Source organism: Opisthocomus hoazin, chromosome 1 (genome assembly GCF_030867145.1).
Source record: "Opisthocomus hoazin isolate bOpiHoa1 chromosome 1, bOpiHoa1.hap1, whole genome shotgun sequence".
In the NCBI taxonomy this organism is placed as follows: Eukaryota; Metazoa; Chordata; class Aves; order Opisthocomiformes; family Opisthocomidae; genus Opisthocomus; species Opisthocomus hoazin.
Window position 1 is genome coordinate 105,246,222 of NC_134414.1, and position 16,670 is coordinate 105,262,891.

General features: G+C 49.0%; 1 protein-coding gene across 6 annotated transcripts; it reads right to left on the reverse strand.

Moving 5' to 3' along the window:
- Positions 1-24: 24 nt before the first annotated feature.
- B3GALT5 (beta-1,3-galactosyltransferase 5) lies at positions 25-16,005 on the reverse strand. Of its 6 annotated transcripts, none has more exons than XR_012765171.1 (4): positions 10,427-15,150; positions 6,556-6,745; positions 3,815-6,122; positions 25-2,007 (listed from the first exon to the last, which is right to left on the reverse strand). XR_012765171.1 is itself a non-coding variant. In XM_075431818.1 (4 exons), the coding sequence occupies exons 3-4, from the start codon at positions 6,646-6,648 to the stop codon at positions 5,166-5,168; spliced, it is 1,050 nt and encodes a 349-aa protein (XP_075287933.1). In that variant the 5' UTR covers positions 6,649-6,745; positions 10,427-10,577; positions 15,951-16,005; the 3' UTR covers positions 25-5,165. The 6 variants fall into 6 exon arrangements, 5 of the variants coding, with proteins under 5 accessions (XP_075287933.1, XP_075287919.1, XP_075287925.1 ...); XM_075431818.1 differs by adding an exon at positions 15,951-16,005 and having other exon boundaries at positions 25-6,122; positions 10,427-10,577; XM_075431804.1 differs by adding an exon at positions 15,729-15,844 and having other exon boundaries at positions 25-6,122; positions 10,427-10,577.
- Between the last annotated feature and the right edge of the window lie 665 nt (positions 16,006-16,670).

Sequence of the window (16,670 nt, forward strand, 5' to 3'; positions counted from 1 at the left end):
AAATAGTTTACTAAAATATCATACATTCAACAGTTAGCTCAAGATTCTCATGTTTTATGCCAATAATACAAACATTGTCACACATTTTATATTAACATTATATAGTAACCCGCACAAATCCAAGAAGAGCAGCATTCCTGTCAGATCCATAACAGACGGTTAGCCCTTGTGTTCCATTCAGCTTCTACGTAAGGCAAATGTTTCATTACAAAAATCTACTCTGTGTTCTCAGAAGTGCCTAGAAGGGCTATACCTCCTCAGTAACACTGAGTCAGATGAGATGCGTGACCAAATCCTTCATGGATGTTTTTGAAAATCCTAACCTAAACCAAGAATACATTAGTTGATGAGTTAAGAGTTGTGAAAAACGTATTCATTTCTCTGTATCCAAAAAGCAATCTTGTGTTGGAAGAAAGAGAGTGTGCTGAAATGCACAGCTCTAACCAACCCTAAGACACTATCAGCTCTGTTGATTTTTGCGCTCCTTCCTGCTCAGTGAGAAGCAATGGAGTAACTTTTCAGAGTACATTTTCAAAGCTATTCGTAAAAAAATGACTGAATGGTCATCTGACCTAGAAAGCATAAAAATGTTAGGATAGTGCACTACTTTTACACATAAACTGCCCCAAAGTTGCCTAAATTCTTTTATTAGCCTATAAAAAATTTTTAAAATACGTATATGTACACTGCAGTATTGTTTTACAGTTGTAGTTATATTTCCGATCTTTTTGTAACTGTCTTTCATTGGAAAATACACATAATTTGGCAAAAGGCCACTAATACTGTTTTGTCTCTGTTTAAAGTCATGATCTGAGGCCCAAGCTGCAAAAGCTAATTTCATTTAGCTGATAGATATAAACTGACTAGCACTGTGGCTTTGTTTAAATAAATGAATGTCTTACACGCAATCATCTACTTTTCTTACATCATCTCTTCCAGCAAGATAACCTTGTATTTTAAGTAATTAATTATTCATTTACTATATTCTTATTCATAGAATCATAGAATCATAGAAAGTTTTGGGTTGCAAGGGACCCCTAGAGGTCATCTAGTCCAACCCCCCCGCAGCGAGCAGGGACACCGCTAACTAGATCAGGTTGCTCAGAGCCCTGTCCAACCTGGTCTTGAATGTTTCCAGGGATGGGGCCTCCACTACCTCTCTGGGCAACCCGTTCCAGTGTTTCACCACCCTCATTGTAAAGAATTTCTTCCTTATATCCAGCCTAAACCTACCCTGTTTTAGTTTAAAACCATTACCCCTCGTCCTGTCACTGCTGTCTCTACTAAAAAGATTGTCCCCATCTTTCCTATAGGCTCCCTTTAAGTACTGAAAGGCTGCAATCAGGTCTCCCCGCAGCCTTCTCTTCTCCAGGCTGAACAAGCCCAACTCTCTCAGCCTGTCCTCATAGGAGAGGTGCTCCAGCCCTCAGATCATTTTTGTGGCCTCCTTTGGACCCGCTCCAACAGTTCCATGTCCTTCTGGTGCTGAGGGCTCCAGAGCTGAACGCAGTACTCCAGGTGAGGTCTCACCAGAGCAGAGTAGAGGGGCAGAATCACCCCTCTCGACCTGCTGGCCACGCTTCTGCTGATGCAGCCCAGGACACGGTTGGCCTTCTGGGCTGCCAGCGCACATTGCCGGCTCATGTCCAGCCTTTCATCTATCAGTACCCCCAAGTCCCTCTCAGCAGGGCTGCTCTCGATCCTTTCAACCCCCAGCCTGTATTGATAGCGGGGATTACCCCGACCCAGGTGTAGGACCTTGCACTTGGCCGTGTTGAACCTCATGAGGTTCACACAGGCCCACTTCTCCAGCTTGTCCAGGTCCCTCTGGATGGCATCCCGTCCTTCTGGTGTATCAACCGTACCACTCAGCTTGGTGTCATCTGCAGACTTGCTGAGGGTACACTCGATGTCGCTGTCCATGTCATTGATAAATATATTGAACAGCACCGGTCCCAGTACGGACCCCTGAGGGACTCCACTCGTCACTGGTCTCAAAGCAGCCTGCTGAATGGAGAGAATTATGAAATCAATTTCTAATTTATGCGAGCACAAAGAAAATCATATGTTGAGGAAAATAATGTGCAGCAACGTAAAGCATTCACTTGGGAAGTTAATTTGCCAAAAAGAGAGGAACAGGCTGACTGAATCCATAACGTTTCGACCTGTACTCGTTTGCTCCTCATCAGAGATTTAGCAGTGATAACCCAAGTGCTTCAGATAGGCAGGCCATCAGATGCTTAACAACATATATTCAGTGGGGACAAAATATTTCGAATGCAGTAATAAAGAGAGGCATCTTGCACAGGTCACTTGGAATTACAAATAGACTCCCTGTAAACGCATCCAGAATGGGATGGTTTCTTAAAACACACCTGAAGACCTTATTCCCAATGGCACGGTAGCTATGAATTTAGCCCCAAAACCATAGTGGTAGCGTCTGCAAATGTGATTCACAGAGAATAGCACCATCTTTCCAGTTAGTAGCTATATTCAAGTAATTAGGAATGCTCCTGAAATAAAATAAAAACCACAGTCAAGAAGTCTAGCAGAACTTGGCCCTCAGGGGTAACTTTTTTTATGGTAATACAAAGCCACGAACTGCTCAGGTAAGACATATTTTAATGCCGTTCACAAGCAGCCACCGTTCAGGGAAGCAACCCAAAATACTGTCTCCTCATGGGAGACTTCACCCTTTGGCCACAAACTCAGCCTGGCAGCAGACCAGCAGCTGCGCCATCCCAGGAGCCAGGTGCCGCCATACTTCTGGGATCTCAACACCTCTCGGCAGAGGTGAACCAGTCAGCACATGCACTGGTGTAAATGAACAGCTACTCTGCCGAGAGGCAGGGTCCCCGGGGCTGCACGGCCGGACTGGCCCCGCCAGCCGGGGTGAGGCTGGCACCAGGCACAGAGGTGGAAGTGGGACCCGCAAGCGACTGCAGGGTTATTTCTCAGAGAACAAGAAGAGGCCAGGATGAACACCAGGCTGCATTATGCTGCCCCGGCTCACAGACCCCCTGCCCCACAAGCCAGGCAGCTAGGAGAGGCCAGGAAGCATTCTTTATGCTCAACATTTTTCCATAAATTAAAGCAATAGCCAGTTTGCACCTAGGGGACGAAAGCAATGAATGGCAAAAAGACATTTCTGTAGGTTACATGGAAATAAGAGTGATTAAAATGCTGCTGCTAGCCTTTATTAGTCTGACCCATCGCACCTACTGAAGGCAGCAGCAAAAGTAGACGTGCTACAGCAGGGCTTTGAGTCCAAGGACAGACGCACCTGCCAAGTTGGGATGGGAGGTGGAGACATGCTGTTCAACCCGGAGCTGGGCTGCCCACCCCCTGGCACAGGGTACGCGCTAGGGAAAGGCAAACACCTCCACAGAGGTCCCTTCCAACCCTGACGATGCTGTGATTCTGTGATCAGTTGTCAAAAATAAGTGCATGAGCTCAGGTTTCTCTGCATCAGACGAAAATAAATAATATATTATTACCTTTATTAAACACTTTTCAGGATGGGAGATACTCCTGCTGAAAATATTTAACCTGCTTTTCAGACACAGGCAAGTAAAAAGAGACGCTTGGGCAGTTCACACAAACGTCAATTAAAAAAAAAAAAATAAAAATAACTAACCCCAAAGTAATAAAATATCCATCCCTGTCTTTCCTCCATGCTTTTTTCCCCATTCAGTTTACTTCCCAAGGCCATCCTGGGGCAGCGTCTCACCCTGGTTTCCCTCACTGGGCCTGATCCTGACCCTCACCTGTCATCGCCAGGGCCCGGCCATCGCTGGCTTGACCCTGGACCTACCTCGTCACCATGACGCTGTCTTACGACCGGGACTCTCGGTTGGACCTGGCCACCATCTGTGGGTCTGTCCTGCTCCCTCACGTGGGTGTGCAGGCCTGAGCCCTGATGGCTGTCGCATCCCCTTGGCTCCTGGCTCATCTTCCCCCTAGGGAGCAGCCTCACTTTTACTGCCCTCTGGAAAAAACATTTCACACATAGCATGGCCATTGGCTACTCCTTTGGTGGTAAAACTGACCTCTTCTTTGCATGAAAGTAAATCAAATAGAAGTACTGTATAAGGCATGACCTTATGAACTCCTTTCTCCCTCCCCATAGCCCAAATGTATTTTTCACAGACTCAGTTCTTCATCTCTGAAACGTACAAACTTCCTAGTGATTCCGTGAGTCTTAGCTTGGTAATGAAATAAGAAATGAGGCTCCCAGCCTGAACGATTACTTGGCAACATTTTCCCACTAGGTCTTGTTTAAAAGAGAAAAATCCTCCTGTCTTCTCCCTTACACATCCACTTCCTCATAGGGAAAAATGTCTAAATCAGATGTACGGTTAGCTTATTGTAAGTGACTCTAGTTCAGCCTTGGCAAACCATTTGCAGTAGCTTTCAAGCAATCAAAGTGAGACACAAATGTAAAAGATGTCTCCGGGGTCTCTTTTAGCAGAAGGACCAGGACACTCCACTGAGCATGGATCCGGCTCCACCACATATCGTTTTCAGCAGGAGGCATGTACAGGGAAACAGATGCAGCAGCCTCACTTGTTCACCAAGTGACCTGCAGTACCTAAGCTTCTCCCAAGAGCGCTGCGTGGGCAAATTCTTCCGTCTCTGCAAAAAATTTGCGTTAGACTGAAGGAGGGATCTGTGCCAGGCCGCAGTTCTACCCACACAGAGCTGGCTGCAAGGGCAGCACTGCAGTTCGCTATGCCAGGAGGGGAACGTCCTGACAGCTACAAACACTGTTCCTTAAACGCCTGCACAGATGATTGCAAACGCACTATAATCTAGCAAGGGGGAACCAGCAAATTTTCTTCTCTGAACAAAAGTACTTTGACTTTTAGTTTGGCACTGCAGAAACGTTCCCAGTCCTGTCGCAGCAAGATTTGGGGGGCAGGTTTGCAAGCCTGCATCTTTCAGAAAAAAATAACAATTGTAACGTGTAGAGAAGTGATGCAAAGAGGTGGGAGTGAATGGGAGAGAAAAAGATTTGCATGTTCTTGGGCAGAAATGGAGATTAAAATAGCTATTTAAAAAGTCTTTAACGTGATGGATCTAGAGTTAATTGGGAGTTTTGCTGGAGTCAAGAGCAGCCCTGTAAGCGCGAGAATTTCAGTTTGTTAATTCGAGCAGGGAATGTGCTAGAGCACTCCTCCGTCATTTTCTGTCACTAAGTGATTCCAGTAGCTCAGCTGCTCAGATGGCTCTACTTCATGGCACATCACAATTTTCTTAAAGCGAGAAACAGAGAACCTAATCCTTTCTGGAAAAAACGTCTGCTCTGAATGAAGCTCCTCCAGACGAATTTTTAATTTGGCGAGGCACAGTCCTATGAACACGTCCTCCAGTTTAATGAACGGAACGGTCTCTGAAACATTGTAGATCTGACTAACAACGTCAGTGGATAAAACATAGCCAGTCCCAGAACAAAACGGCGGGTAGGTCTTTCCCGGATACTCTCCTCTACTCACGTACCACTTACTCCCTCTACTTCGTATGGGGTACTCGTGCAGTTTTAAAAAGCCTGTGAAGAATCTAGTGGTCCTGTTTTTCCTTAGAAGAAGCTCAGTGAGGTAAAAAACATTGACAAACACATCTGTGTCGGTTTTCATCACAAAGCTGGACTGATAACAAAATCTGTGAATCCATTCAATTCCCATCATGGTCTTCAAAGTCAAATTGTAATACGTGTCTGTAAAATTCTTTTGAATAATGTCTTTGTACTTTTGGCTTTCAGCAGCGATATCAGCCTGCTGGCTGAGATTCTTGGTGCTTCCCAGAAGAAAATACGTCACCAGGCGCTTGCTGGCGACTGTTCTCTCCTTCCCCCACGTTTGCCGGATGACCATCCTGGCGTCAACCTGGTGGTACAAGGATGTCACAAGCAGGACGAGGAAAGGCGGGTTCTTATGGCAGTCTGCGTCCGGGAGCTGCAAGAAGTTTCCTCCGATTCTCCTGAAAGTCTCTATGGGGAATACGTCATCTTGGCTGTCTTCACAGAATACACAGAATTTGGTCAAATTGTTGTAAAAAATGCAGAAGCTAGCACAGCTGAGCCCTACAAGGCAAACAAACAGCCTGACTTTTCTGAAATCCATCTGAAAGAAACAAGAACGAACAGCACATTACAAAAAATAACACCTGGTTCCTCTCCGTGCTGTATACCAAACTCCCTGCATAGGGATTTAAAGCTGGGTCATCTCTAAGTGAAAGCTACCTATTTTGGGGCACTTGCCCACACGCATTTCTCTTAGCATCATTCCCACAAGATTTTCAGCTGGCAACCAAATTCATACTCACGCTTACTTGAATCTGCCCCCTAAGCCAGCGTATCCTCAGAAATCCGCACGAGCGTGTCCGCTGAGACCAGATTACCCTGGCTGATGCTTCAGACCTCATCCCCACTTTCAGCGTCTTACAAACTATGACTTAGACCCACCAGGGCTCTCACAAGCCAGAGAGTGGAGAAGCAGCAGATATGGGCCCATGACAGATGAGAGAGAATAACAGTAGTAGCTTTTTTTTAAATACCATGTTTCTCCATTTGTTTGAAAACTGCCTGTGTCCCAGAGCCAGCAAGTGCTGTCCAACTGGCAGACCCAGCCAGATTCCTCCCATCTTCATCTTCTTTGCGTCCTGTGGGGCTCTTGTACTGACCCAGAAACTGCTCCCGATCTTTTTGCTCAAAAGGCTGTGAGTCACGTATCTGATGTTGGGTCAGCTGCTCAGAAAAAAAAACAACAGCGGATCAGATTATTTGGATGTTTCACCTTTTGCAGAGTTTAGGTGACTCACTAGCACATGCTGAGGTGTGAAGGGGGTTGTCCATACCCCCTCTCCTTTCTAGGTGAAAGAGATCCAAACAACAACAATAATGTTCATTCATTCATCCTTGTAACAGAATAATGTGCTGTGTGTCCGGTTACAAATCTAGGATATTGGGAGGGCTGGACTAGATTACCTTTAAAGGTCCCTTCTAACCCAAACTATTCCATGATTCTATGATAAATTTTGAGAGAGAGAAAAATTATCAAAGCAAACCTGAAAAGCTCACAGCACCAAAAAAATTACACATCATAAATTAACCTGGCGAGAAGAGTGTAATGCTTCAGTTACTCACTCCATTAACCCACAGACCAACCAACTACTATTTTAGAGCACTAGGATGGGGGAATTTGTACCAAGGGGAAGGGCATTCCCTTCTGCTTCCCCCTTTCTTAACGAAGAATGGGATCTGGCTTCCCATCTAAAAATACAGCAAACCAAGTTTAGAATACCCAGAGCTGCAAATATCATGGAAATTTGATCTCTGCCTTCCAGTCAGAAATGTTCTGCCTAGACTCCCCAAAATCATGTTAGGGCCCACCTTTTGCTCAAATTCCCCTTTGCAAGCAATGAAAAGCTTTTGTGTTGCAAGCTTAAGTTCATTTTAAAATCCAGTCAGGTGCTTCTGGGACCAAATGCAGCTTATTTCACCTATAAGAAGAGTCCCATTAACTTCAGCCAGTGTTCTCAAAAGCATGAGACAAAGTAGAACTGGAGTCCTAGTTTACTGCTATTCTTCCCACAGTGAAATGATTCACTAATGAATTTTGAACAATTCACTAATGAATTTTGAAGATATTTCAAAAGTTCACACTTCTTCTGCCACTTACATTTAAATTAACTTTATTTTTAAATAGAGCATTCCTCTGTTTTTTCATGCATGTATAGTTCACAGTAGTCTTGCAATTAACTTCAAATTTGCTTTAATTGAGTACATATGTAAATTGTGTGAGAATATACATATGCTTACATATATATATACACACATACACACAAAAGATTATAAGAAAATCTGCTCTGCATCTGTTCTCCTGTTCTTCAGTGGCCTGGGAGGAAGCACACGAATATCCTGAAAACAGTGTTTTCAGTATTTGATGTTTTCCTGAAAACAGTGTTTTCAGGAAAAAAAACCCCAGTGTTTTCAGGAAAGGCTGATGTTCTGATGTTGACAACAGAGCTGCAGAAGGGGTTTGCTTCTGTCGCCGGCCCTCTCAAGACTGTTTGAGGGTCTGACATTTCTTTGTCACAGGAATTCCAGAACATGTACCAACAAAAGTCCTTCAAACACTGAACTAAGAAAGTAATTGAGAACAATTTTCTATTAAAACTCATTAAGAACTTTTCAGAAATACTCAAGAGCAAGAAACCATAACATCGCATACTCATTTTACCAGATTTCAGTAGAATCAGATTTGACCATGCTTACTCCTGACTTGTTTCTGGGTTTGGGCACTGGTAACAGACCTAAAAAAAAATTTAAAAGGTCCCTGTTCTGGAGGGCTGGGAGAGCAGCCTGCCAGCGTGTGTTCTGGTACGTATTTACCGTGCTGCCTATCCAGAGCCAGACTGGCTTCCTTTTTCTGTGCATGTCTGAAGCACATACCTTATACAGATACAGAAACACAGGCGCCCAGGCCATGTGAGCTTGTTGGAATTCATGTAAATTGTAAAGCACATTTGATGAATTATGCCAATTACACATGTGTACATGTGTCGTTTCACAGCAGGTTCCTGCCGACAGCCAGCGGGTAGGCCGTGCCCTTGACAAGAAACGCACACTCCCCGGAGCAAAGTCTCACTCGGTTCTGGTCATGTGACAGCTCGAAAACACTCGCTTTTGTCATCGGTTTAATCATGAAAAGCAGCTTCAGGCTTATCTGGAAACGGTAGGAATGGTGTTCTTTTTTTCCCAAATGAAACATTTGCAATTACAAGCAGAGATACTTGCGGAGGGGACTGGGGGGAGGGTTTGCAAGGACCCCTACCACACCAGTAGCACCTTGGGCGTTCCCAGTTTGGTGTCTCAGCTCTCTCTGCCTGCCCAGCCACGCGTAGGAGGGAGCTGTTCGGATAACAGGCTCCACCCTGCTCTGGGGACTGGCCCCAGCCGCAGATCCTCACTGCACCCCCAGCCCTGCGGAGCCATGCAAGCCCCTGGGACAGGTGCAGTAGAGAACCCTCAGCCTCCCCATCCGTACGGGACTGCGCCCCATCTTCTGCCGCCATCCCGATTCTCCCATTTCACTCTCACTATAGTCTTTCCCCAGCAGAGCACCAGTTGCCCAGAGTACCCTCTCCAGGTAAACTCAGCAGACACGTGGGAGGGCACACAGGTGTCCCATCCAACGGCCCTGCCTTTCATTTCCCCCCCCTTGGAGCTCAAGCAGGGAAGAGTCGCCCCAGATGCCGCCGAGGCCAGCAGAAGCCTGTGGTGCAATGGGGCTGTTGGAGCAGATGTGTTTGCAGAGGCACAGCCTTAGTGTCCCAAGGACCCAAGCTCCGCAACACGTTCCACGGTTGGCATTCACTGGAAGGACACCAAGGGGAAGGGTGACAGAGAGTCGACCAGCTTCCTCTCACTGAGGCCATTTTTCTTTTAAAACCATTAATTTCATTCTTGTTTTCAAGTGCATAGGGAAAATTTTGAAAGTTAAAAGCATTTTATATTCACACAGGCAGGTCAGTTCCTTGGACCACTTAAGCTGCCGTATCAGGGAATTAAATCACCATGGTATTGGGTCCTTACTCCTGGGATGCTGAGCCCCCAGCCCGGCCCTCACCTCACCTGTGAACAGCAGGCTTAGATTCCCGGGTGAAGCAAATTCTCTGTCTCCCCCACTGCCTACATATGAAGAATGTATAGAAGACAACAGCTTTGACGGAGCACTGGAACAGGCTGCCCAGGGAGGTTGTGGAGTCATCTTCTCCAGAGATATTCAAGACCCACCTGGAGAAGGTCCTGTGCAGCCTGCTGTGGGTGACCCTGCTTCGGCACGGGGGTTGGACTAGATGACCCACAGAGGTCCCTTCCAACCCCGACCATTCTGTGATTCTGTTATGTTTCAACAGGACAATGTGGCTGTGACTGCATTCAGCAAAACCGTCACCATCCAACATAAAGTATCTTGCACTACAGCAGAGATGTGAGCACAAGTTAGGTGTGACAAGGCCTGTGGTTTCTACATTATCTGTCACTGTATCTTTCCTCCTTTGCCTGCATCTGGCGAACAATACAATCGCTAATTCAAGATTTCCAGTCTGCATGCACATATCTCCAAGGAACAGTCCTGCATGTGTTAATACGAAGGGAACAGTAAGTCTACAGGAGCTGGTTCAGAAAGCAATGCAGACTTACTAGCAACGAATCTCTTTTCTAGAGGTCATTTTGAACAGCATGCAGTATTTTTGCATCAAAACAAATCTTTCTGGTTTTATAGAAGACATCTTTTTGCATGACATCATACTTGATTTTTCTCTCTGATTCAGAACTTGCAGTTTGTAATTCTCTCAAAGCTTTTTCCACCTCCTGTTGTTCCAACTGCAAAACATTTTACATGGGGCATTCCCAGAAAATTACCTGCTTTGTGTCCTAACGAGCAGTTTGCTTAAACTGGCAGGCATGGTGCTTCAGGGCTCTGCACGGCTCCGAGCGAGGTTTGCAGGGAAGCCCGGGGCCCAGGCAGCGTGGGCTACGGCAGCCGGCAGCCCGGCGCTCCTCTCACACATGCCTGGAACGAACGCATGAAGAAAATTAGAAGGGAGTCAAGGTCCGTGATCTAAAGCAGCCGGGCTGCAGCCCTGCGCTTCGCCAGCACTTATTTCCACGAGTGGCACGAACGTCCCCCTGCGTTCTGCCGTGGTGAGCAGACCGGCTCTAGGGTCTCGCTGGTCACACCGCTGACCCTCGTGTAGCTCCTTCACGTTGCACAGTGACGGGGCCACGGTAACTCCTGTGACAAATCCTAGTTATTCCATCAAAATTAATCCTTTAGGTCTGTTGATAATTATCTCAAAGGCACCAAGAGATCAAGGCCGTATGCCACATAGATCAAGCAAAGTAATCTGGCCCGAGGCAGAGAGAGGTAAGTAGGTCTAGAGTCCCCATGAGAAACAGATTCAAAATATCAATTTAAAGAAATAAAGTTTTCTTAAGTTTTCTGGGGCAAAGCTACAGTCGTGCCACTGAGTTCAGCGGGCGATGGGTGTTGGCTCTGCATTGAGGTCGCACACATCATCCGGGGAATGACCCGAACGGCAAACAACTGAAGTGCTTTTGACCACCTGCAAGGGTCCCCACTTTGTATCGAGAGGCACAAGCAGCTGCGACAAGGCAGACCCAAACGCAGAGGCGTGACTTCACTGCGCAGGCAGGAGTTACGACGTCAAATACTGCACAGTTAAAAGTTGGCAGCGATATTCCTATTTTCCTTTCCTTGCAATTGAAAGTAACATGTGCCCTGGTAGAAGTACTAATAATGCCTGCTAACTTTTGATTTTCCTCAGAATAAAGCCTCTAAATTGCTTTCTCGGAAGCTCAGCAGGACACAAAGAGGGAATAAACAGGCAGAGATAAGAAAATGTCAAGTACAGCAGGAAACATTTATTTTTTTTCCTATATGCAAGCATTTCAGAGGAGCAGGGACCAGCTTGGAGCTCTCAAAGATGGCGTCTCTGGCGAGGCAGTGGGTTCAGCAGCAGCTGGGCCACCATTTTTACGGGGAGACACGTGGGTAGCCGGGTGCCTCCTTAGCCCGGGCTCAGAAGTCAGGGAGGGATGACCAGCTGCCTCTGGCCCAGCAGCTCTGCAGTTTTATAATGGCAGTGTGTGTTAACAAAGTCCTCGCCCAAACCAAATGTCAAGGCTGGCAGGCAAGAAGGATGGAAACCTGAAGAGGGAACAGGACAAGGGAAAAACTTTTTCTGCCGCCCTAAGTGTCAGACCACGGGAAACCTTTCTCCCGCTGCTACCTCTCATCGTTCTTCGCTGTCAGAATTGTCTCTCCTTGTCAGTCCGTCAGCGAGTCAAAGCAAGACATTGTTCCTCTGCTTCATACACACCAGTTTCTATCATTTAAGCACTGAGTTGCTAGGCACTTTATTTACAGCCAAATTGTCTCCCCTTTTTTTTTTTCTATTTTCCTTTTTTTTTTTTAATTTTTTTGTCTTTTTTTTTTGGCAATTTTTTTGGCAATGCTGCTGGGGAGGGTGTTAGCTTTCCCAGCTCCCCCCAGGCACCTCTGCGCTACGGGGTGTGCATGGAGAGGGGCCCTGAGGGGTGGGCGCTTTTAATGCTTAAAATAAACCTCTGGCTCTCCAGAAAGGCCACGATGTTTTATGGCCGGGGAGCTGACTCTGGGGAGTGGGGGAGCCATGCACCCACGGTCACAGACCCACAGCAGGAGTCCCTGTCTCCAAACCCTAAGCAATCAATTAGACAACAGATAGCAAAGGAGCATTATTGTTACTGATTTGCAAATCCTGCTACGTTGCCTGGCTTATGCTCTGTCGTTACGTTGCTAATGCCCGTTTAGCTGATTGACCCTGTAACTTTAACGGCGGATTGAATCATGTTTGTAGAAGGTTGGGCTGTTTCATTGGCCATTTTGGATTTTCATAAGAAAAGAAAAAAAAATTATCAAAAAGATTAAGAGTAGAAAGAAGTCAAGTTTTGAATTTAGTAGTTCTAGGGAAAAATCAGTGATATGTTAAATTCTAGATTAATATTATTCCCAACGAAATGCCGTGCATATACATAATGCAGATGTATAGAGACACATGCATACAACTGCATTGTTTTCAGCAGCATGACCAACGCAGCCTAACCCCTGGTATGGTTATAACAAGCCAAGAAACTTTTTTTCCCAGCAATCAAAGGAATCAATAACCAAAAAAAAAAAGAGACTTTAAAATATAAATTAGTTAGAATTCGGTAGCTGAGTGAAAGTCCCTGAAGTTTCACCTCCATGCCGCGGATCTCCTCCTGCCATGCTAAGACAGAGACAGTTTCAGAAGAGCCACGTGACCCGCCGTGAGTCCTGAACCTTATCTCTTCAAAGAAAAATTTCCACCACTTCCTCCTCTGAATCATGTTTTCTGTACTGCAGAGGATAGTGTACTTGTGGCTAACTGCAGCACCAGCGTATGCGTATAAAAACCTCAACAGGGCAGCTTTCCTGGAGGCGCCACACAGGCTTGGGAGGAGTTCTGCATGCAACGTTCACCCATTAAAAAGGTGCATCTTTACTACTGCAAGGGAAAGATCAAGCTTTCTAGGGTATGACGCACTCGAAAACACAGTCTTTCCAGTTCAGATACAGAAGCGTCGCCTCAGGTGTGGAGATTTCCGTTACTAAAATGGTTGCAATGGCCCAGACCAGAGGTCCACGTAGTCTCTGGGTTCTGCCTCTGAGACTACCCAGGTGGCCAATGCCCAAAGGAGAATAAAGATCACAGCGAGCATATTACCGCAGAGGGAAGGCATTCGTGGCACAGGGATCTTCTGAATCAGAGGACACATATTCCTCTTTACTAAAAAACCATCACGAGCCATTAGCTCTTGATGCACCTTGCTTTCATCCACCCAACTATGACCACTTGCTCACGACATTCGTTTGGAAAAGCCAAACAGCATCCTCAGACAAAAACGCAGTTTTGCTCTCAAAACCGGCAGAAAGTTTGGCAGAAGATGGAGCTGTCCCGCAGTGTCACAGGGAAATTGTTCTGCATCTGAGGAGTCAAAAAGAAATGCATTTCCAGGGACTTCAGCCAAGTCCAGAAAGCTTACTTCTATTTTAAAATATCATTTTGCTTTTCCAGGCCACCTGAAAAATTATCTTGAAGAAGCCTGGCCCTAAAAAGCCTACCAAAATGTCAGCTTGGATATTTAGTAAGGCCAGGTCCCTCCTCCAGGAAGGAGAAAAGTGTCACAGTGGAGGCTGCAATAGGGGCTCTTTGTCCTCTTTAGGAGCATATTCCAACAGTTTTGATTTAATCCACTTCCACAGGCGACCCAAACACAGCTGGCACAACCAGCAGAGGCATCCCCTCTCGCAGGCAGTGCCTCTGGGGTGCTCCCTCCTTGTCCTCCCAGAAGGACACTTCCTCCTCTTGGTAGTCATTTTTTCCAAACATTCAGCCTAAAAGTCTTCTCTTTCTGTCTCTGTCTTCCCTTCACCCTCTGTGTCCCAAACGTCCCATTCCAGGTTTCTCTTCAATGCTAATAAACTCGCTCCTTCTAAAGCTCCCTCTGTTCCTACAATACCTCCATCTTCCATTTATCCCTGATGCTAATAAGCATATTTAGCTTTTTTAAGAATTGCCTTATGAATCAGCAATTTTACTACAATTACTATTTTATTTGCTATATTCCAAACTCCAGATCTCACCAAACAAAAGCAATTGTCCACAATGGGATGAATCAGAACAGCTTTACACTGTATAAACCCATGTGGTTCATTGTGCTGAGCAGGAACAAAATCCAACTCACAGCCACCCACCTATCTTCACAAACAAATAAAGCAATGAGAAAAATTCTTCTTTAAGCTCTTGCCGTCAATGCTAGGACTCCAAAAGCCTGATTCTCTGAGCTACTGAAGCACCGTTCTTCAAAAATTCTATGTATGTGTGTCTGTGTCCCCCAAAACTAATTATTTATTGCACTCGCTTTTACAGGTAGTGCTACAGGTCGGATTTTTCATCCTAATAAAGAAGAAAAATAAACCTGGCAGGGGTATTTCCGACACGATCAGGGTCTTGCTCTTCTCCCTCGGAAGCAACCTCAAGTTACACAAAGTAAGAAGAGCGTTGCAGAGGAGAGACAGCTATGCAGATTGTGCAAAAAAATGTTCAAAACGGGAACCAGTGTCACCGCAGAGCGAGGACTTGGCAGGTCGGTGCCCTTCAGGCTGCGCCTCCCCCCCGTTCCGAGCCGGGGCAGCGCCCTGCGCAGAGGAGGCGAGCGCGGTGCCGGCGCCGTTCTGCGCCCGCCGCTTCCTGCCGCCTCCTGGCACGGCCGGGCTTTGGCGTGGGGAGCCGTACCCTTCCCCTCCCAACGCGGCGTTTGCGCTTACACGCCTGGTCAAGAAGCAACCTGTTGCTCCTGGAGGAGACCCTCCCTGCGCACCCCAGAGGTTGCAGCCGGGGCAGGGAGAGCCCAGGGAGAGCGGCGCAGGCTCCCCTCACCGCCCCAGCCCTGTGCCAGCCGCTGACCGGGGGCATGGGGGGGGACGGGGGGCACGGACACACACACGGTGTCCAGCTCCGCTTTTGGTGAGCAGGGCCAAGGCAGAGAGCAGAGACACGGATCCCACCCCACCCCCCCCCCCCGAGCCCTCATGCCGGCAAACCCTTAGTAACACCACTCGGCTGTAGAAGCGCTGGTGTCAGGCAGCGGCGCCCGCAGGACCGGGCCCGGCAGCGGCCGTCTGACCGACCCACCCGCGCCCCGCCGACCTCCGCCTGTCTCTCCCCCGCGGTCTCCCCGCAGGCTGCCCGCTGCTTGTCCCCGCCGACCCCCCAGGCTGTACCCGCGGACAGGTTCCAGGCTGCCACAGCGTCTCCCCGCCTTCAGACGCGCACTAAATCCCCTCGAGAAGGCGATTCCTCCCCACGACCCCCTGCGGACCCCCCTCCCTCCCCCCGGACCGCTCAGCGCGACCCCTCACCGCCCGCCCGGCCCCGCACCGCGGCCGCATCTGGCACCCCCCCCCCCCCATCCCCCCTCTCGCGACCCAGCCGCGGCGGTCGGCGAGTTTCGGAAAGTCGGGGACGGAGGGGGTCCGAGGGGGGGGGTCCGCAGGCGGCCGGACCCCGCGGGCGAAGGGAGTCCCGGGCCCCGCCGCCGCCCGCTCCGGCTGCCGCGGCCGCGCTGCCCTTCCTACCGGGAGGCGCCGGCTGCCGTCGGCGGGGGCTCCCCCGGCGCCCCCCGCAGCCCGGGCATCCCGGGCGGGGCGGCCCCCGCACCCTCCGCACCCTCCGTGGCCGGAGCAGGGGGATGCGGCGATGCGGCGGCGGCAACCTCGGCTCCCCGCCTGCCTCTTCCCTCCCTCCCTCCCTCCTCCTTCCCCGCTCCCTCCCTCCCGTAGGGAGCAGCCCAGCCGTACCGCTGCGGCTCCATCGGCAGCGAAGGGAAAGTTGGGCGCTGCCTGCGAATGTCGTGATTTCTGGTATTTTGGGTGGGGGGGGGGTGGGGGGGAGACCCCGGCCTCCCCCTCCCCGGCGCCGGGGGAGTTGGGCTCCGAGCGGGGGGAGAGCAGCGTCCCTCCCCTCAAGGGGCACCCCCCGGCCACGGGGTTCCCCCCGGTGAGCAACGACAGCCCGGGGGAAAGGGCGGGGGGGGGGAGGGGGCAGGACCCGGCCCCCAGGCCCCCCCCCCCCGCCTCCGCTCTCTGCCCCGTCGCTGCCTCGCCCCCCGCCCCGCCGACCCCCGGCTGCCTGAGCCCCGGCGCTGGGCTGCTCGGGGCAGAGTCCAGCCCCTCCTCGTTCCGAAAACGGGTGGTCGCGGCGCTTCGGGACACGGTTTAGCAGGCAGGGGGGCGTTGGGCTGGCGGTTGGACTTGGTGGTCTTAGAGGTCTTTGCCAGCCTTAGCGATTCTGTGGGCTTTAGGGCTGGTCCGAGTCCGGGCGAGACACCTGGTCCCTTCCAGGGCCGCTTTCCATACTTCTTGGCACGAGCGGAGAAGTGCAGCACCTCCTCTGTGTATGCAAACTTGTCTCCTGGTGACAGCCATCGGTGACAGAAAGTTTCACATGACCACAATTACTGAAGCAAACGGCTTTGGGGAAATGCGTTTCTCTCCCGAGGGCTGCAAGCTCACGCAGAA

Coding starts and splice junctions, on each gene's coding strand:
- B3GALT5 (XM_075431818.1), bottom strand. CDS start 6,648: ATGAAGATGGGAGGAATCTGGCTGGGTCTGCCAGTTGGACAGCACTTG. Junction 6,123..6,555: donor CAAACAAATGGAGAAACATG/GTATTTAAAAAA, acceptor TGTTTCTTTCAG/ATGGATTTCAGAAAAGTCAG.